Here is a 17,759-nt window from a genome sequence, read left to right on the forward strand (position 1 = left end):
ATTTTCAAGTCTAAACTAGCTTAAATTGAGACATCAGCTTTCATGGCTGACACAAGTTTATACAACCAAATCAAATTTTAAATCAACTCGAACTAACTAAACATAGTCTAGAGCACAATAATCCAAACAATTTAATTTATAATTAGATAAATTTATGCCAATTATCATCATCAGCGGGAATATCGACTCACAAGAGTAGTATCTTGTCAGCTAGCTGAGACTTGAGAATAGAAGAAGTCAGCTCACGGGGTTTTGTATACCCTTACCCAAAAATTGAGTTACCGCGGCAGGCAGATTTCTGATTTCACCTTATAGTCTTCGCTGGGTTCAGACAATTAAATCAGAGTTGAACTAAAATGTTAGCTTTTTTCAGTAATTGATGAAGGTAACAATAAGATTTGCTCAAATTAAATGGTAACACTTTTGACAATTGTGAAAATTGATTGATTAGTTTACTAGACTGGGACTTAAAATCTGGGTTCTGTATAAATTGAAATAGAGGGTCTGAAAAGTGGTCAATTGGCAGTGGTTTAAGAAACAGAAACAACTTTTACAGGCTTTTTTCAACACAAGGATTGACCTTGAAATCAAGATCACAGGGTAAGGGTAATATTAATGGAAGAGAGAAGAGCGTCTTTTCATCATCTTCATCTTGTATTTTTTGTTCAACTTTTAAACATTAATCAATTTTAGCTTCTTTTAGGTTGACCATTTACTGCAAGTAAAAGTAGAGACTAACGTTGATGAATTAACGTTAATTTTAGGTTGAAAAATTGTAATAAATGATGAGTTTACATAAGTGTGGGTGCAACTTGATAATTTCAAGTTTACCTTCAAGACTATCAGATTATGAAATAAAGCACGAGACTTGAACAGACGCTTTATCCATACGCTTAAAGAGTCACAGTCTTTTTTTTCCTTGATTATATTTACAAATCAGGTTATGAGCCTTTTAAATTGATACGTGTTTAACTTTGCAGTATTGATATATGTTTGGTGCATCAATTGAAATGTAGAGCTATGAATTAACTGATAAATTATACAGTTACTGGAAAATTAAAGGTTGCACAGTTAATTAGAAGAGAAAAAACATGTCCATTTAAAATGATATGGGATTCAATTTGCGTTAAAGTAAAAACTAAAAATCAGTTTGTTAAGCAAATAAGCAACACTGAATAACAAATGCGACAGCGAAACAAGACAAAACATTGTTAAAATATACTGACATTGGATAGTTAATGTTATTTGGTCAAACCTGGGGATTGAAGTTGGATGAAATATTCATAAATCTTGGTCTTCTTCCTTTTATCCTCATCATCTTTCATCTTTTCAATTGAATTAAATTGAATACACAAAAAGGCAAGTTACACCCAAAAATGTATCATGGCAAATAAAGTCCTAATCTTGTCTTTAACTTGGGGTTGCCCTAAGTTGATTTGAGTTGTCTTGAGATGAATCGCTTTGGGTAACTTTGAGAGTCTTTTTGATCATCAGATGATCTGAGTAAATCAGTGGTTTATGAAATTGACTGGAGATTAGGATGGCAAAAGGTACAATTGAATTTAGCTTTAAATGTTATTTTAAACGCTTTCAATGGCTTCTCTTTTTTCTTTGCTGCATTCCCATGGCGGTTTACCGGTTAACCAATTTAATAGTCTCCTAAAGTTGATTCAAGGTTGATGAATTGTTTTGAAATGAGAAGATAAAAATGAGAATTAAGATTAATCCAGTAAAATTTGTGTGAATTGTTGTCGGGTCAATAGCTTTTAAATTTCACGGCGGAAGTGAAATTGTTTGAGAGAAAGAGAAGAAAATTAAAAGCAATATCTTTGATAGTAAATACAATTTAATTAATAAATAGATAATGATTATGGTACAGTAGAGGTTAGGGTTAAGTTAACAAAATAGGGCCAGAGTTAAGTTAATTTTCAAGTCTCGCCATCTCGGTAACAATTAGTTTTCAGAGAAACTAGACAATAGAGAAATGGACAAAATCAAATTCGATCTTAAAGGTGCTTTTATTTTGCGTTAAATGGCGACTATGAAAAAAATCTCCACTTTTGTTAACTTAACCCTAACCACTACTGTAGTGATCAAGTTTGAGTGTTAATGAGATGAAATAAATGATGGTATGGTACAAAATTTACATAACACCCTGTGAACATAAAATGATGGATTCAAGAGAGAGAGAGAGAGAGAGAGAGAGATAAAGATTGGATAAGAAGATTGAATAAAACATAATTTTAAGGGAGAAAAGATGAGAAAAGGAAAGAGGAAAGAGAGAAGATAGAAGATGGAAAAGGTGAAAAAGGTGAAAATCAGCATCAATTCGTCTTAGGGTGTGTGTGGATTTGTGGTGTGTGTGTGTCAGTGTCTGTAGCTTATACATGTGTGGTGCTTGAAATATAAATATATGTAAGATCACTGCATCAAAAACTATTCATGATTAAGAAACAAGGGCCTTGGGACTAAAGTATCATGTAAATTGTAGATGATACATCATGTTTATACTTTTGTTTTTAGTTAATTTGAGATACTTTGTTTAGTTTGGGAAAGGAAAGGTGATCATAATTCGTTCATCCATTTATCCTACCATCATCATTGAAAACATCACCTTTCGTATTCATTGATTGGTTAGATAAAAAAGATTAAACACCTGAGCTAATCATCAATCATGACGCATTTGTCAACATAGTTGAATATTTGATTTGAGGTTTTCTTTTTGTTTCTTTTTTGTTTCTATTCTAATGTTTATATGTGTGTATTTTAATGATTGCCTTGCGAAATACACACATATGAATTTTAAATTAAAAAAATGTGTTAAATTAGATTGAGATCACATCTTTTGTTTTGTTTTTTTCCTCTCCAAATTATGTTGACAAGTGTTGGTTAACGTATGCATCTATGGTTGCTTTTCAATCGATGAATAATGAAAGATGTCAATTTTGTAAAGTTGATGATTTTGTTTTGGGTAATTGTTGCGCTCATGAAGAGAATTTTGCGAGGTAAGAAGCTAAAAAGTTGAAAAAAAAGGAGAATGAGGATGAGAGAAGAAGACAGCAAAAGGTTATGGGAATAAGGTAAAAGGGCGTAAAACTAACTGATTAGGTATCTAAAAAAGCCGAAGCAAAACAAAAATATAATAAAGTTGCTGGAACTTTCATCAACAGACTTGAAATAAGATAACTTGATAGCAGGAAGAGAGGCAAACTAGGATAGGAGTGGGTAAAAAAAACTTGGGATAGGTAAAATCACTGGGTGAGAGGATAGTTGGTATCGATTGGTAAGGAAAGAAAGAGAAATTTAAATTACGATGAGATTGGTTCAACTCAAGCTCAATGGAGAAGTCCACTAGTTTTTAAGCTGGTCAGTGTGGTTTGTTGATTGTTTTGGGCCTCAAGTGAATAAACAGGGAGAAGATGAAGAAAAACAGAGTGAGAATAAGATATAGCAAGCATGAACAAGAGGAAGAGGAAGTGTGTGTGTGTGAGAGAGAGAGAGAAAGGATTACAAAAAAAGAAAATCGTACACAAAATAATTGATACATGTTTGCTATATCAATTGTCGTTATTGGTTAATCTATAAATATGATGTTGGGCTCCATGTTCCGAGGATGACACTTCAAAAACGAAGGCGATACACAATAGAGTGTCCTGTGTTTCCCTGTTAGTTATAACTTGGAGAATTGTAAAATTTTCTAGCACAGAGTTCATCATATATTTTTCCGGCAAGTCCTTCAGTTTATGAATAAAATTAATCATATATTCACACATGGGTGATTTTTCAATACGATAAACGTTCCTTCCATTTTCATAAGCTGGATATTCAACCTGTTGCCATAAGAAAATAAAATAAAACGGAAAATGAAGTATATTAAAAGCAAATGTATCAAGAAGCTTGAAATAATGGGCAGTTTAATACTGGATTTGTCAAAGTTAAACCTGTATCAATGAAGTATTAATGATGAGCAGCTTGTCAATAGTTGTCCATTGTATAAAACTTGAAAGAATAATATTAGCAGTTTGAAAAGAGGAAGAGAAAAACAGCACTAAACGAGCAAACTAGTTAGGAGCTAAAACAAGGAGAGAGACAAGAAGTAAACAAAATGAGTTTTTTGGGGGTTCATTTATTAGCTACTAACTCAGCTCAAGTAGTCATATACAGAAAAAACTCAAAAATATCCGCCGCGCTCTTGATCATATGTTTAACTTATTTTGCCATCTTACTGCGATAATCACAGAAAGTTGCCAAAATTATGACAATCACTAAATCGACAAACTGACATGATTAATTTAAATTGCAATGATTAAACTTATTTGAAATATTAATAAAATAGATACTCACCTCAACCTTTTCAACCACTTGTTTACCAAAAGAACAAACTTTTGTGGAACAAGTTATCACCATACTTTTCGCTGATTCGAACATGGCAGTAACTCCATAAAAGGCATTCTCGAACATAAGATCTTGAGGAATACTTAGATCAGCCTAGAATAGAAAACGAAAAAAAGATTGATTAGCAGAAAAAAAATGGATAACGAAATATCACAAGATATTGCTTGATCGACAAGAAATGAGTATGCAATACTAATCCAAACTAGGTAAAAAAGATAACAGATATTTGTGAACACTTTCAACTTATTTCCAATGAAACAGAAAAAAAAACACCGCGAGAGCAAGGTCAAGAAGCAAAGTCATATGGCTGAACTTTCATATACTTATTGAACTTTCATCTCATGATCAATGTGAAGTACTTGGGAAAATCAAGGGCATCATTCAATTTGCACTGTTACTTACCCAAAACTTAACTAAGAAGAAAGCGTTCTGAGGACCTTTATCATACAGTTCTTTGAGACCTTCTTTGTTTTGAGGAAATTTATCACTAATTTGGCGAATATCGATGTCTTCCAAAATTGGGTCAGAACACGAAGAAGGCCCGCCGATTTGAACAAAAATATGCTTGGTTGCTTGAGCACCGGATCCGATTTCAAGAAAGGCTGTAAATTCACAAAGTCTCAATTCGTGTGTAGCTATGCATCTATCATCAAATGAAGGGACATTATAATTGCTGAGAACATTATATTGAAGAGTAGAATTGGATAACGAGTTGGATGCACTGTTGAAAGTTTTAAGTTCATTGAATGGTTTAATATCGACGGTGGCTGTTGGACCGACAGCAGGCTGCCAAAGTTGTGTCTTGAATAGGAAAAGCACAAAGAGAGAAGAAAATAAATGAGAAAGGTATAAAAAAGACATAGAAACAACTTTACCTTCAGTTTAGATTGCATTTCCCTGGCTTTCCTCCGAGCAAGCACTTGAATATGGCTGGATACTTGTTTTCGCGTACGAGTTTTACCAGTACGCAATTTTATGTAACGAGCTATAAGCTCATTGCGTCCATACATTTTACCTTCATCAGAAAGTATAATTTTACGTCGACCACAAGGTGGATAAATGGCAAGAGCTTCTTGAAAGCTTTGTTCAATGTCAGCAGACCAGACACCTTCAGCATCTGAGTTTGAAGTATTGTGAATATCTCCTTCCGATGATCCATCTTTACTTGAATCATCATCATGAGAATCCATTGATGGTTTCATTTGTTTGAAGCGAAACAATCGTCAATTGATCAAGAATGAGGACAAAGAAAACAGAAACGGGTGTACAAGGTAGATCTACTATTTTTTGATACAAAAGGTAGGTTTGAAGCAGAAAAGGCATAACCTATCCAGCCACTATTTCATCAATGATCTTTCCTCTGTTGCGCCATCTTTTTATCCTCAAAGTAAATCTTTCTATTTGCCCGCCATCTCCTGGCGTATACAAGGTTTCATTGTATTATTTTGCTTTATTTTAACGTCTTTTTTAATTTAATTTCAAATTTCAATTTCATTAACTTTATAAAACTGATCTCAGACAGTTTATCTATACAAACATTTAATTAACTCTCAAGAACTCCAACTGAAAAGCTTTTAAAAAGAAAAATGGAAAGCTGTTTTTGTCAAGTTTGTAAAAATGTAAACCTGAAAACTTGAAGAAATGTATTTTTATAAAGTGTTGATAAAAGTTAGTGTTCACATTGTTATTGCTGAATTTTATTCATTGAATATCTGTCAACTGATCTAACCAGCCAAGTTTTTATGACTACAAACTGGATATTGTATTTATTGCTTCAGGCTCATCGTTTTCTTCCATATTCAAATCTTGTGGTAATCATTTATTGATTTGTGTATAACAAAATCTATCCATACATTTATAAATCAATGACACGACTTTAACAAGAAAGTAATGATCACAGTATGAAATACAGATTTAACCGGCAAAAAAAGTTTCAAAATTACAATAACAATTTGTGTAACCTTCAGAATAATAGTTTATAACGATTCTCATTGGCGCGTAAAACCAATAACAATTGTTGATCATCAGTCAACCTCGTGGACCAGTTTTTTGCCTTTATTTGATAATTAATTGCTTGTTATAGCTAATGGCCTCATCTTCAGTTTCAGCTTTAATTAAAACTCATCAACCTCAAGTCAACTTTTCGATTATTTCCTATTTTTCTCTTTTCTATTTTTTATCCATTTTTTTCATTACTCTTATTTTTAGTCTTTTCCAGTACTGTTCTTGTAGTTAACTGTACACATAAAACGCAATAGGAAGGCCATTGAATGGGCTGTGACAATTGAAGCTAATAATGTTTGACAATCTGTCAGACTAACTGTTTACTATGATCGTCTTTTTTTTTGTCCGGTGTTTGGATAAAGTTGAGCAAAAAAGTTGTAATTGTTGTTGAACAAAACAAAAGCTAAGATTAGAGGTTACTCTTGCAGGGTGATTTGTTTCAATTTTTAGTTAATTCAATATGAGTGCCAATCAATCACAATTTGTCTTGTTAATGATGAACTTTAAAGTATCTCATGTAATTGACAAGATAATAATAGCTAATACCGGTTACATTGCTGGTGGTATCAAACGATCGTGTGCTTTTATACCAACAATATTAGTAGCAATTTTTCTGAATGTCACCCATTATCCAGTTTACAGTCATATCAAAGGTAATAATTTGAGAAATGAATTATCACTTAATTTTACAGCAAATTTCAATCAATTCAGAGATTTTCTTTACCATTACAAGAAACCTCTACAAAACTTAACACTGGGCTTGAGTTATAATTGTTTCATTTCATCATCCTGAGAAATAATAAAGTTAAAACCAGTTCTTATAAGCTTCTGTAAGTTTCGTGTTAAAATATCATTGAAACTGGTAAAGATTTTAATAAGTCAGTCTAATTGTTGAAAGATATGTTTCCTAGTCACGAAAGTTTAGATTTGTAATTTGTTTTTAGGCAATGTGTTTAAAAGCCCTTTTCATTATCAACCTCTGTTATAACCTCTTTATCAAAGTTCATCAATCAATCCACAGACTCAATCATTTATTTTATCCAGATCACATTGAGTTGTAATAACCCGAGTCAATAGACAAGATTTTGTATTATAGCTTGAAATAAGAGATCTGATGAATGTTTCATTTCAACAAATATAGTTAATTTTTGTGTTAAATTTTGTTTTAAAAGTAGCGTACAATTTTACAGGCAATAAAGGATGATGAACATTAAGATTTTTTTGCATATTATAGTTGATTAAAGTTTAATTCAACGACAACGAGTCAAAAGATAATTGATTGTTTGATGAGAGTGTGATAAAGTTGATGGGATCTAAGGATAAAAACAGAAAAGATAAAACATGGCGATGAATATGATAGTCGAAACAATATCATGCTAAAATATAGATAGTTAAAACGCATATCTCAAAAGGACAGTACAATTGATGATGTAATGGTCAACATTAAAAGCGATTATTTGACAATGATACAAAAAAGTAGATAATGGTGATGACAGCATTTAAACTTGAAATTGATTGAGGTGCGTTTTAAAAAAATATAATGGTAAGTGATCTTGATGCGTTTTTTTTCATTAAAAACAAAAGTTGATTAAAAAATGAATGATCAATCTAAATTGTTTCATTCATTCGCTCTAGTTAAAATCATTGATTATCTTGTTGATTCACCTTTTTTTCGAAGGTTTTAGGGACAAGATTTCCCCAATTTTTTCCAATCTTGATATTTACAGGCATTTTAACGGTTAGATATTTCGCGCACTTTTCCATACAACCCTTGATTATACGAGCACAGCGATCAATCTGTGAATCTTCAATTTCAAAGATTAACTCATCGTGAATTTGAAGAATCAATGATGCATCCAATTGCCGACTGGTTAGTTCTTTATCAATTTTAACAATTGCCATTTTGGTTATATCAGCAGCTGATCCTTGGATTTTAGTGTTTAAAGCTTGTCTTCCTTGTTTACTGATTTCGGCATAACGAGGCTTTTCTTCAGGTATTATAAAACGTTTTCGTCCATTTAATGTTTTAACAAAACCCTTTTTCTCGAAATCAATTTTGCAAACATCGATAAATTCTTTCAGACTTGGGTAAGTATCCAAGAAATTTTTTTTGAATTCGGTGGCTTCAGTTTCAGTTATTTCCAATTGATGGCCTAATTCTCTTGAGCCCATTCCATAAATAATTCCATAGCAAATCTGTTGAAGAATAAATTATTATAAACATTATTGACTTGAAATTTGATCAAAATAAATAATAGGTAGGATTAAATGAATAACTTACTCGTTTAGCATTTGATCGCTCTCCTTCATCTACTTCTTGGAGAGGTTTTACGTACAATTGACTAGCTATGGTTTTAAAAACATCTTCACCTCCATTTAGAGCTTCCAACAGTAATTTATCTTTAGAAAAATGGGCTAATATCCGCAGCTCTAATTGACTAAAATCAGCTGACAGTAAAGAGTAATTTTCTTTGGCTTCAAAGTTTTTGCGAATGTTGACTTGGACTTTTTCATCATCCAATTCTATCGTAAATGGTTTAGATAGAGCAAGTAGATTTGGTTCAATCAATTGTATTCGGCCTGTTACTGTCCAGTGTTGGCAGTTTCCTGAAACTCTCGGTAGAGATATTTTTTCATTTAAATCAGGTCTAACAGCTGCAATGATATTGTTTGAACATTCAATAACATATGAAAGTTGACGTTCATAAAGAACATATTTAGGAAAAACATCAAATTCAGCAAGTTTTTTCAAAATTTTTTTGTTCGTCTTCAAATGATCGGGTAGTTTTCGTGATACAATAGCTGAACTAATAGCTCTACGTGGTTGCGCTTCACTGGTTAAATAAGAGAGAAGATTGAGCTTTCGATAAAGTATATGTGATAGTTCTGAAAGACTGTCAATATTATAATCTTCACCATCGATTCGCTTTTGGCCCAAACTATGAATTTTGTCTTTAAGGATTGCCCAGATGTTTGATTCAGCATTTAATTGTTTCTTATTCACTCCGAATCCAGTTAATTCCATCTCAGATAGAATTGTGATTACTTTCATTTCAATTTGATCAAAGTATGTAGTTAAATTCATTGAGGCAATTTTATCAGCATAAATTTCCTGTAAACTGAGTGAATTAGCGGCAGAGTAGCAAATTTCATCGAAAGAGTCAGATCGCTGCAAAATTTTTTGTAGAACAACATTCTCTTGACAGCAAAACAAAGCTAAGCAGCTACTGGGTTCAGCATTTTCTGGATCAAATAGCCATTTAGCTACTTTTAAGTCCCACCAGACAATATTCTGGAGTTCAGGTCTTGATAGATTAAAACATTTTCGGAAGACTTTGTAAGCAGAATAAAGATTAAACACAACAATAGTCACTGGTTGAGTCAATGATTTTATAAATAAAGACATTTTAGTGGCGAATGTTGCTAACATCGTTTTGCCTTCTACGCTGAAAACTTTGCGTCCATCTAAACTTATAGCAACTTTGGTAAGGTGAAAAAGTTTGTTGTAAGACAATTCCAGTCCATCGACATCTGGTTCTGATATTGATCTGTTGAAATTTATCTCTTGTATTGGAGCTTTATAATGCTCAAGTTCAATAAAGAATGAAAACGTCTTGACATCAGCTTCTAAAGAAATGAAAAATTTCTCCATTGAGATTGTATCATCGAGATCTTCAATATAAGGTGCTTTAAAAGACTGATTCAAGTGTTCATTGGAGGCTCTACGTGAACTATTTGGCACATCATCAGCGATTTGACCAAGGTGCTGAGGCGATGGATCATTGTTAAACAGTTCTTGGTCAATTCTCTTGATCTTGGCTTCTTCAGTAAGTAAATCACCAACAGGACTTGTAGTTCTTTTCATTGGTTTTTCATTAGTTTCGGAGTCACTTGGTTGAAGGACTGGACTTGACCTTACATTAGACAATTCGGGTGATCCAACGGAAAGAAGAGTTCTACCTTCTTCATGAGAAGTGTTACTAGAACTAGGCTTTGCATCAACCGTAGAACTACAATTTTCTTGAGATCTATCTGCCTTTTTGTGTATCACATTTGCAAGTAAATTATCACGCTGTATCATTTTCTGAAATTGCTTGATTGAACGATTTTTGATTACTTTTGCTTTAGTCATTTTTAGTGATTTTGAACGGGACAAAACGGATTTTTTCTTCTTAAAAGATTTACTTTTACTTTTATCACTTTTTTTACTCTTTTGTGAATTATCGTCAATCATTAGATCATGACTTTCCATATCCTCGTCTTGATCCCAGCCAATTTTATAGCCAAGATCTCCTTCAATAATATTTCTGGATTCCTCGATAATAAGCTTAGCTAATTCATGGTTGTTAACATAACGACACACACCTCCAATCCAAAGTTTACGCTGAGTTTCAGTAGATTCAGAAGTCATACGAAAAGGGCCGGCATTGGTGAGAAGCCGTTCAATTGCAAGAATATCACTTCTTGCTAATGAAATTACAGTTGAATAACCAGATTGATAGAGGAATCGTGCAATATCTACAGTTATTGTTGATATTCGCATCAAATCGACTAACTCGCGCTGAATACCGAATTGAAGCCGATCTTGATATTGCCCAATGATTAATTCGAGATTGTTGTAGCCTAGTTTCTGGCAAAACATAGTGATTATACCAGCGAATGTTGCGGCACTTTGTTGAACTGCTTGGAGCTCTCCGCGAGGAATTCCAAATTTCTCTGCTACTTGTCTTAATGGCGTTTCTTTCACAAGTTCAGCTAAAGCAAGAGCAAAATAGAATCTTATGTGTAGCTTGGTAATTGCGTCGAATGTGTAAGTAGAGGATATAGATTTTTTCTGTATGAAACGAGCATTTACACCAACAATTTCAGAAACTTTTAGAGTCTCTTCATCTAAATCAATAAATATGTTGTAATATTTTTTCCAATCTATTCTTTCTTTATCACCTAAAGGTAAAGTAACTTCAAATAAGATGTGTAAATCACTATTTAACACGAAAGCTTTTCGAGCTTTTTCCAATTCTTGGACATAATAAAGAGCTTGCTGAGGATTAATCGATGATGCCAGAACAGCTTTTCCTAATTTAGATGATTCATAGTGAGAGCTATTAGAGAAACGCACAAATTTGTGATCCACAAGATAGTTCAGCACTTCATTGACAAGTTCAAATGGCATCGGTCTTAAAGATGCAAAATAAGTTGAATTAAGGTAGTCACTGATGTCATCAAAAGTGATTGTCATTTCACTAGCGATGGCCTCGAGAATGGCACGTTTAAGACTTTCAGTCATGGAGAATGTTTCAGATGATGGACTATTGCCGATTTGAGCAGAAATAGTTATTTTCATTAAATTTGAATTAATTTCTCTTAAGGCACATGTGACCAACTTTCTACCAATTTCCTCTTCATCAGGAGTACACATTAAGATACTTTCTCCTCTATCATCGATTCCTTTTCTTCCTGCTCTACCAACCATTTGTTTATAAGTCATTATATCCATCATGTTATTCATAAACTTTGGTGATGCAATGACAACTCGACGTGCAGGTAAATTAACCCCAGCTGACAATGTTGAAGTTGCCATTAGTGCTTTAATTATCCCTCGACGAAATCCATCTTCAATTATTTCTCTCTCTTCTTGGGACAATCCTGCATGATGATAAGCAACTCCATATGGCACAATTTTAGCTAACAATGGCTCTGCTGCAACTTGGGTACGAGACAATTGCGAAACTAAGTTTATTGCAGCATCTTTCTTTATAACTTCAGATAATTTTGATTTGATACTTTCATCATAACTGCGATTAATTGCTGCCAATAACATAGCAAAATCACGAGCGGTAGTTTCACACTTCAGTTTAGTTGGACAGAACATTAAAACACCATTTCCATCTAAAACAGTTTCAAGAACAAGGAATAATGATTTATCTCGTAATGTTTTCTTGTCAGCCATCATATCGAACCCATAAGTTGGTGGAAGGCCATGCGATTCTGTCAATTCTGGTGCAACATAAATTTTATCACCAAATTGAACTTTTTCTACCAATGGAATCGGACGGAAGTTTGTAATATATAACTTTGCATCTAACCATGTTGCTATGTCATTTAAGTTGGGTACTGTGGCACTCATGCCAACAATCTGGATATGTTTATTTTTCTTTCTTGATAGATATAATAATTTAGCAAGTAAAAGTTCTAAATAAAATCCTCGACTAGAATCACCAAGCATATGAAGTTCGTCAACAATGACTGATCCAATGATTTCTATATTATTCTCCTCAATCAATCTGAAAGATAATACATGAATTAATTTTTTTGAACATTGAAAATAAAATATGAAATGAAATAAAATGCAATACTTATTAATAAAGTTGTTGGCCTTTTCGATTGTACAAACAGCAATTGAGCAAGCAGCTAAACCTCCAGGTGTATGTTGATTCCCCATAAAACCTCCAACACGGATCTTCGTTGATCTAAGCATACTTTTGAGCCCGATTACGCGTTCTCGACTGACAGACACAAAAGGTAAAATAACAATCGCTTTTTTTCTGTGTTCTATAACTTTCTTCATCATCAATATGTCAGAGACAATTGTTTTACCGGCAGAGGTTGGAGCAGAAAATACCAAATTTCCACCTTCAATAACACCGGGCTTAGTAAGACATTCAACCTGAATATAAGAGAATTGATTAATAATCATTTTTATAAATCAATATTGTATCTCACATTACCTGCCATCTGAATAAACAATTAATTCCTTTACTTCTATAATAGCGAATCATAGAAGGTGGTAAGTTCCATGATTCAAGAGAACACAATTTTTCGATATCCAAAGATTCAACATGGTTCACATCATTAGACGAGTTATGAGTAAAACTAGGCACTAAGTTATCTTGCTTCTGGGCTCTGATCTCAGAAGCAGTAACCAATGTTTGCTTTCCTGAAGCATTTTGATTTTGAGTGCTGAAGTCGATTAATGTACTTTCCTATAAATGAGAAAATATAAAAAAAAATGATAATTAATTGTAGATATTCAAGTAAATCGTTTATCAGAATAAGGTTAGAGCTATTTACTTTTGGTTCAAGCTTTTTTATATCAAATCGATGTGGGTTTGACTTTTTAACCCGACCAAAAGAGCCTAAAGTTGACATTTTGTCATTCATAGTTGAATTGGGATAACATCATGCAATCCTGTAACAAAAAGATTAGTTTTTTAATCAAGTTAAAACAAACGGTAACCTTGGATAAATCATTAATGTTCAACTGTGGGCACGAAATAGTAATCAAGATAAAGACAAGATCAACAGACAAGATCAACATAGAAATAAATGTTGAAAGTTTATTATTTGCGGAATCTCTTAAACAATGGATGCCTGGCTTCATAATTTTTAGCTTTAGATTTATATTCCATGTAAACATTATCATCAGCTCCCGAAATTGAGCCGATATTCCCAACTCGTCGAGTTGCTTGGGATCCAGATGGTTTGGCGAATGGATCACCAGGAACCTTTTCTTCTTCTGCTTCAGACTCATTTGCAGCCAATACTTGATGAAGAAGTTGTTGTTGTTCATCTTTATTTGAGTAAAGCAATTCCTCTTCATCTATTCCCTTTAGTTTGGTAATAACTTTGAAAGCATAACCCTGATTGACCAAGAAACTTTGTCGTTTTCGAGCATAATGCATTTCAAGAGTATCTTGAGAAACAAGAGAATAGAAGAAAGCGTTGTAATCTTCAGCTATAGCTCCTTTTTTAGCTCTTAAAATTCTACCAAGACGTTGGGCTTCTTGTCTTCTTGATCCACCATGACTAGATATTTGAATTAGTACATTAGCTTCCGGAAGATCGAAAGAAGTGTCAGCAATTTTAGAGACAAATATCGTGTTGACTTTCGGATTGTACTTGAAATTTTGTAAAATTTGCATCCTCTCTCCTTGAGAAGTTGGACCGTAAATGTAAGGTCTGAAAATTAAAACAATTAGATAAGAAATTATTGAAGAGTGTTCGGATTTATTGATTGAAGTAAAACTACTTACTTGTTCATTTTGATAGCATAGTGTTTCAAGGCGAACACATTATCAGAGAATACAATGACTTTGTCATTACGCCTCTCATGATGACGAACCAAGAATTGACAGGCACGAAATTTGTTCGGATTCATTACATAAAGAAGCTGTAAATATAAATAAATGAATATTAGCAAATAATAGATTTAGTTATGTATCAATTAATTAATGTTAAAAAGGTTTAAAACTTACCATCTTTTTACATGTTCTAGTAGCTAAATATTCTCGATAAAATTCTGGCGTCATTGGACACCAAACTTCGGCACATTGTACTTTAGCGATATACCCGAGAGATTCCAATTCATGCCAGTTGGCTTCATAAAGTTTTGGTCCAATAAGAAAATTTAAATCTTGAATTTTGTCATCTTCTCTGACTAAGGTTGCAGTCAAACCAAGTTTACAATGAGCTTGGACAATGGTTAAAACTCTTCGAAACATTTTGGCTGGAATGGTGTGTACTTCATCAAGAAGCATCATTCCCCATTCTTGTTCTTTCAACCAGTTCATTACTTGTTCGGCTTCCCAGCTTCTTTTTTGAGTGTGTGTAATCATAGAATAAGTTGTAATGCAAATACCACAGTTTAAAGGTTTATCCTTGGCATCAGAAGTAAACCTACAGATGATACTATCATCAGCAGTTGACCACATTTTGAACTGTGAGAATGAAAAATTTAAATATTTAATATCCGTTCACGTAATAATGTTCACTTTCTGGAATGATAATATTCTAGATAAATAATAATCTTACTTGAGCTTTCCACTGTTCAACGGAAACACCAGAATTACACAAGACTAAACATCTTTTTCGAACAGTACAACAAGCAGTTACACCAACAAGAGATTTACCAGCTCCACAAGGCAATACGATAACACCGGATCGAGCTCTACCGTTACCAAACATTTTACGCAAGCTTTTTTCTTGGTAGGGACGAAGAACAGCTGAAGGCTTGAGGTCTATATTAATATTTGGATTTACAGTGTCGTTCTTAAAATCATATTCAGCAAGGAGAGGGTACTCAAGTTGGATACATCGCTTTTGCAGGTTTTCAATTTCTTCTTGCTTAACTTCGAAGGAAACAGTTTGGAGAGTCTCATTGTCATCGTCATCTTCTTCATCGACTTCCATTTTTTCAATGAAATTATAAATATCATCAGGGACAGCGGATTGAGGATTTTGAGATGTTTCTCCATTCTCTGGCTTTCCATTATCCCCTGACTTGCTATTCATAACTTCAATCGCAGAAGACTTTTTGTGAGATTCTCGGATGAACTCTTCTTCATCTGTATCCCGTCTTAGACGACACTTCTGTATTTCCGGATCCTTGAGAAGCTTTTGCAAAATGTGCTGAAATGAAAAAAATTAAAGGTAAGCACAAAAACCAAATAATAACAAGTGCGGATCAACTTACTGTGTGTGGACTTTCAACGAAATAACGATTGTGTTTCAATACCAACTTAACTTTTCCATAGCTAAGCGTACATAACTGTAAGAAATAACGCAATAAAATTGAGATATGGCAAATTGAATAAGCAGCTAAATAGACATACCTTAATAAATTCAACAATACCCTCTGGAATGGTAGTTTTACAAAGTCTTCTTAAGTATTCGATAATATCATCTGTTTGTAAGCCTACGGATACAGCAGCATATAGAGAATAAGCTGTCAACTTGTATTCATGGACATGTTCTGGCCGAGAAACTGGCTCAGCAATAGCGATAAGAAAATCATGAGCGTGTTTATATACAGGTGAAAAGGTTTCAAGAAAAATGTGACCATCAGGAGCCTAAGTAAAGAGAATAAGCCAAACCCGAAATTAGTCAGTTTACAAACACATGGAATATAATCCATGATAGAGTTGTCTTTTGTAACATAAGTCAGTAATGACTCATAACATATGTCAGTCATAAATGATGAAACATACCACCCACAAGGGTCTAGCGTCATGGTCAGGTCTCAATTGAAGCTGAGGCCTGTAATCTTTAGCTCCAAATTCATCACACTCTACACCATCGATGATTTTTTTACTGGCAGCTTTAGGAATGGAAACATCTAAAGATAGGAAAATAACAAGAGGAAAAATTACTATTAAACACACAAAAGCATACAAATTAAATTAAATTAACTTACCGACAGTCTCGTCTTCGTCGTTATCATCAATGGGATCTTCAAAAGCTGCAGCCTTCTTTTTGTAGCTTTTGTCTAAAAATGTAAAGCCATGTTATTTCGTGATCTAGGGTATAAATTGACTATAATGACGACTTACCTTTCTTACCCATGATGACTAAGAATTAAATAGAATCACAATCAACTATAAATACTGAATATTCACAGTTAAGTAAGGAAGCAAAATGACAAATTAAAACAAAATACAAAACGCGTGAAGTGAAATTGAAAGAAGCCAGGGAAAGGTTAACAATAAAAAGGAGAGCTTCTCACTGAAGTGGAAGAAAATTTCTCCGATAAAAATATTTTGACTTTAAAAGTGACCACAGTTGAAACATTAATGATTTATGTAAATATTATAAAAATGTAAAAATAAATTAAACTCACCAACTTCAACACTTAAAAGTGATTATTGTAAATATTAAAAGGTAAGGCCTTCAACCGGCCAAGTTAAAATGAAAGAAGCAACACTGATCTCCCTTTAAAGCAAAGAAAATCCAGTTACAGTTGATCCCAATTAACTAGAAGATGTTGGTAAACAATGTTAAAATGCCAAAGGTTATGTTGATTAAAATGATGAACTGTAAAGAGCAACCAAAAGTGATTGTTAAAGGTTAAAGGTTATTTTAAATTAACAATATAAAATAAATATATTTACAATTAAAAAGAGAGGTTTTATAACAAACCCAAGAACCTAATGCAACCAATTGAAACCTAAAGCTTTAAGGCTCACTGAATCTCTTAGCTTATTAGAGTTACACAAAAAGGCGCCAATCAGATAGACAAGAGTACAAAGGGAATGTAACGATACGATGGTTAACCAAAATTAATTATTTCGATGAAACATTAATTTTTTCACATAAATCACACTTGAAAATCCAATCTTCATAAAGAAAGCAATCTCCAATTGTTGAGAGGTTTTTAATTTCACTATTCCTAATGTTTCAAAAACTTATTCACTCATCCGGGTAAGCACTTGATCGAATAACACTAATAGAGAAACGATGAAATCAACTAAAAGCTATTAGCTAATAGATGTTGCTATTAACTTAACTGTTGCTATTATATTTTCTGAATGTTTATGATGAAACAAAATATACTTACATTATTTTTCTCACGAAACTTGTGGCAC

General features: G+C 33.1%; 3 protein-coding genes across 4 annotated transcripts; all 3 read right to left on the reverse strand.

Moving 5' to 3' along the window:
• Positions 1–1,828: 1,828 nt before the first annotated feature.
• Positions 1,829–5,735, reverse strand: sd (TEA domain transcription factor 1 homolog scalloped). Of its 2 annotated transcripts, XM_089266355.1 has the most exons (5): positions 5,271–5,735; positions 4,798–5,196; positions 4,345–4,488; positions 3,530–3,830; positions 1,829–3,013 (listed from the first exon to the last, which is right to left on the reverse strand). In XM_089266355.1, the coding sequence occupies exons 1-4, from the start codon at positions 5,595–5,597 to the stop codon at positions 3,558–3,560; spliced, it is 1,143 nt and encodes a 380-aa protein (XP_089122481.1). In that variant the 5' UTR covers positions 5,598–5,735; the 3' UTR covers positions 1,829–3,013; positions 3,530–3,557. The 2 variants fall into 2 exon arrangements, with proteins under 2 accessions (XP_089122481.1, XP_089122480.1); XM_089266354.1 differs by having other exon boundaries at positions 1,829–3,830.
• Positions 5,736–7,520: 1,785 nt separating this feature from the next.
• Positions 7,521–17,619, reverse strand: LOC107369726 (DNA polymerase theta). Its single transcript, XM_025162374.2, has 8 exons — positions 17,286–17,619; positions 17,015–17,208; positions 13,471–13,588; positions 13,128–13,382; positions 12,756–13,066; positions 8,681–12,683; positions 8,065–8,595; positions 7,521–7,712 (listed from the first exon to the last, which is right to left on the reverse strand). Exons 3-8 carry the CDS (start codon positions 13,558–13,560, stop codon positions 7,650–7,652), a joined length of 5,253 nt encoding a protein of 1,750 aa, XP_025018142.1. The 5' UTR covers positions 13,561–13,588; positions 17,015–17,208; positions 17,286–17,619; the 3' UTR covers positions 7,521–7,649.
• hay (ATP-dependent DNA helicase hay) lies at positions 13,740–16,740 on the reverse strand. Its single transcript, XM_089266091.1, has 10 exons — positions 16,728–16,740; positions 16,592–16,663; positions 16,386–16,513; positions 16,011–16,247; positions 15,872–15,946; positions 15,622–15,807; positions 15,211–15,447; positions 14,655–15,116; positions 14,433–14,569; positions 13,740–14,358 (listed from the first exon to the last, which is right to left on the reverse strand). The coding sequence occupies exons 1-10, from the start codon at positions 16,738–16,740 to the stop codon at positions 13,740–13,742; spliced, it is 2,166 nt and encodes a 721-aa protein (XP_089122217.1).
• Positions 17,620–17,759: the final 140 nt, after the last annotated feature.

This window comes from Tetranychus urticae, chromosome 1 (assembly GCF_039701765.1).
Source record: "Tetranychus urticae isolate SD_2017Ah chromosome 1, NJAU_TeUrti_SD_1.0, whole genome shotgun sequence".
NCBI lineage: Eukaryota > Metazoa > Arthropoda > Arachnida > Trombidiformes > Tetranychidae > Tetranychus > Tetranychus urticae.

Bases quoted from the DNA above. Each gene is read 5' to 3' on its own strand.
- sd (XM_089266355.1), bottom strand. From the start codon at position 5,597: ATGAAACCATCAATGGATTCTCATGATGATGATTCAAGTAAAGATGGA. The intron at 5,197-5,270 runs GTAAAGTTGTTT...TTCCTATTCAAG, and splicing joins AAATGCAATCTAAACTGAAG to ACACAACTTTGGCAGCCTGC. The intron at 4,489-4,797 runs GTAAGTAACAGT...TTTCTATTCTAG, and splicing joins TCTTCTTAGTTAAGTTTTGG to GCTGATCTAAGTATTCCTCA.
- LOC107369726 (XM_025162374.2), bottom strand. From the start codon at position 13,560: ATGAATGACAAAATGTCAACTTTAGGCTCTTTTGGTCGGGTTAAAAAG. The intron at 13,383-13,470 runs GTAAATAGCTCT...TCTCATTTATAG, and splicing joins TAAAAAAGCTTGAACCAAAA to GAAAGTACATTAATCGACTT. The intron at 12,684-12,755 runs GTATTGCATTTT...ATTATCTTTCAG, and splicing joins GCCAACAACTTTATTAATAA to ATTGATTGAGGAGAATAATA.
- hay (XM_089266091.1), bottom strand. The intron at 16,514-16,591 runs GTAAGTTAATTT...TCCTATCTTTAG, and splicing joins CGACGAAGACGAGACTGTCG to ATGTTTCCATTCCTAAAGCT. The intron at 15,808-15,871 runs GTAAGTTGATCC...TTTTCATTTCAG, and splicing joins TCGTTGAAAGTCCACACACA to CACATTTTGCAAAAGCTTCT.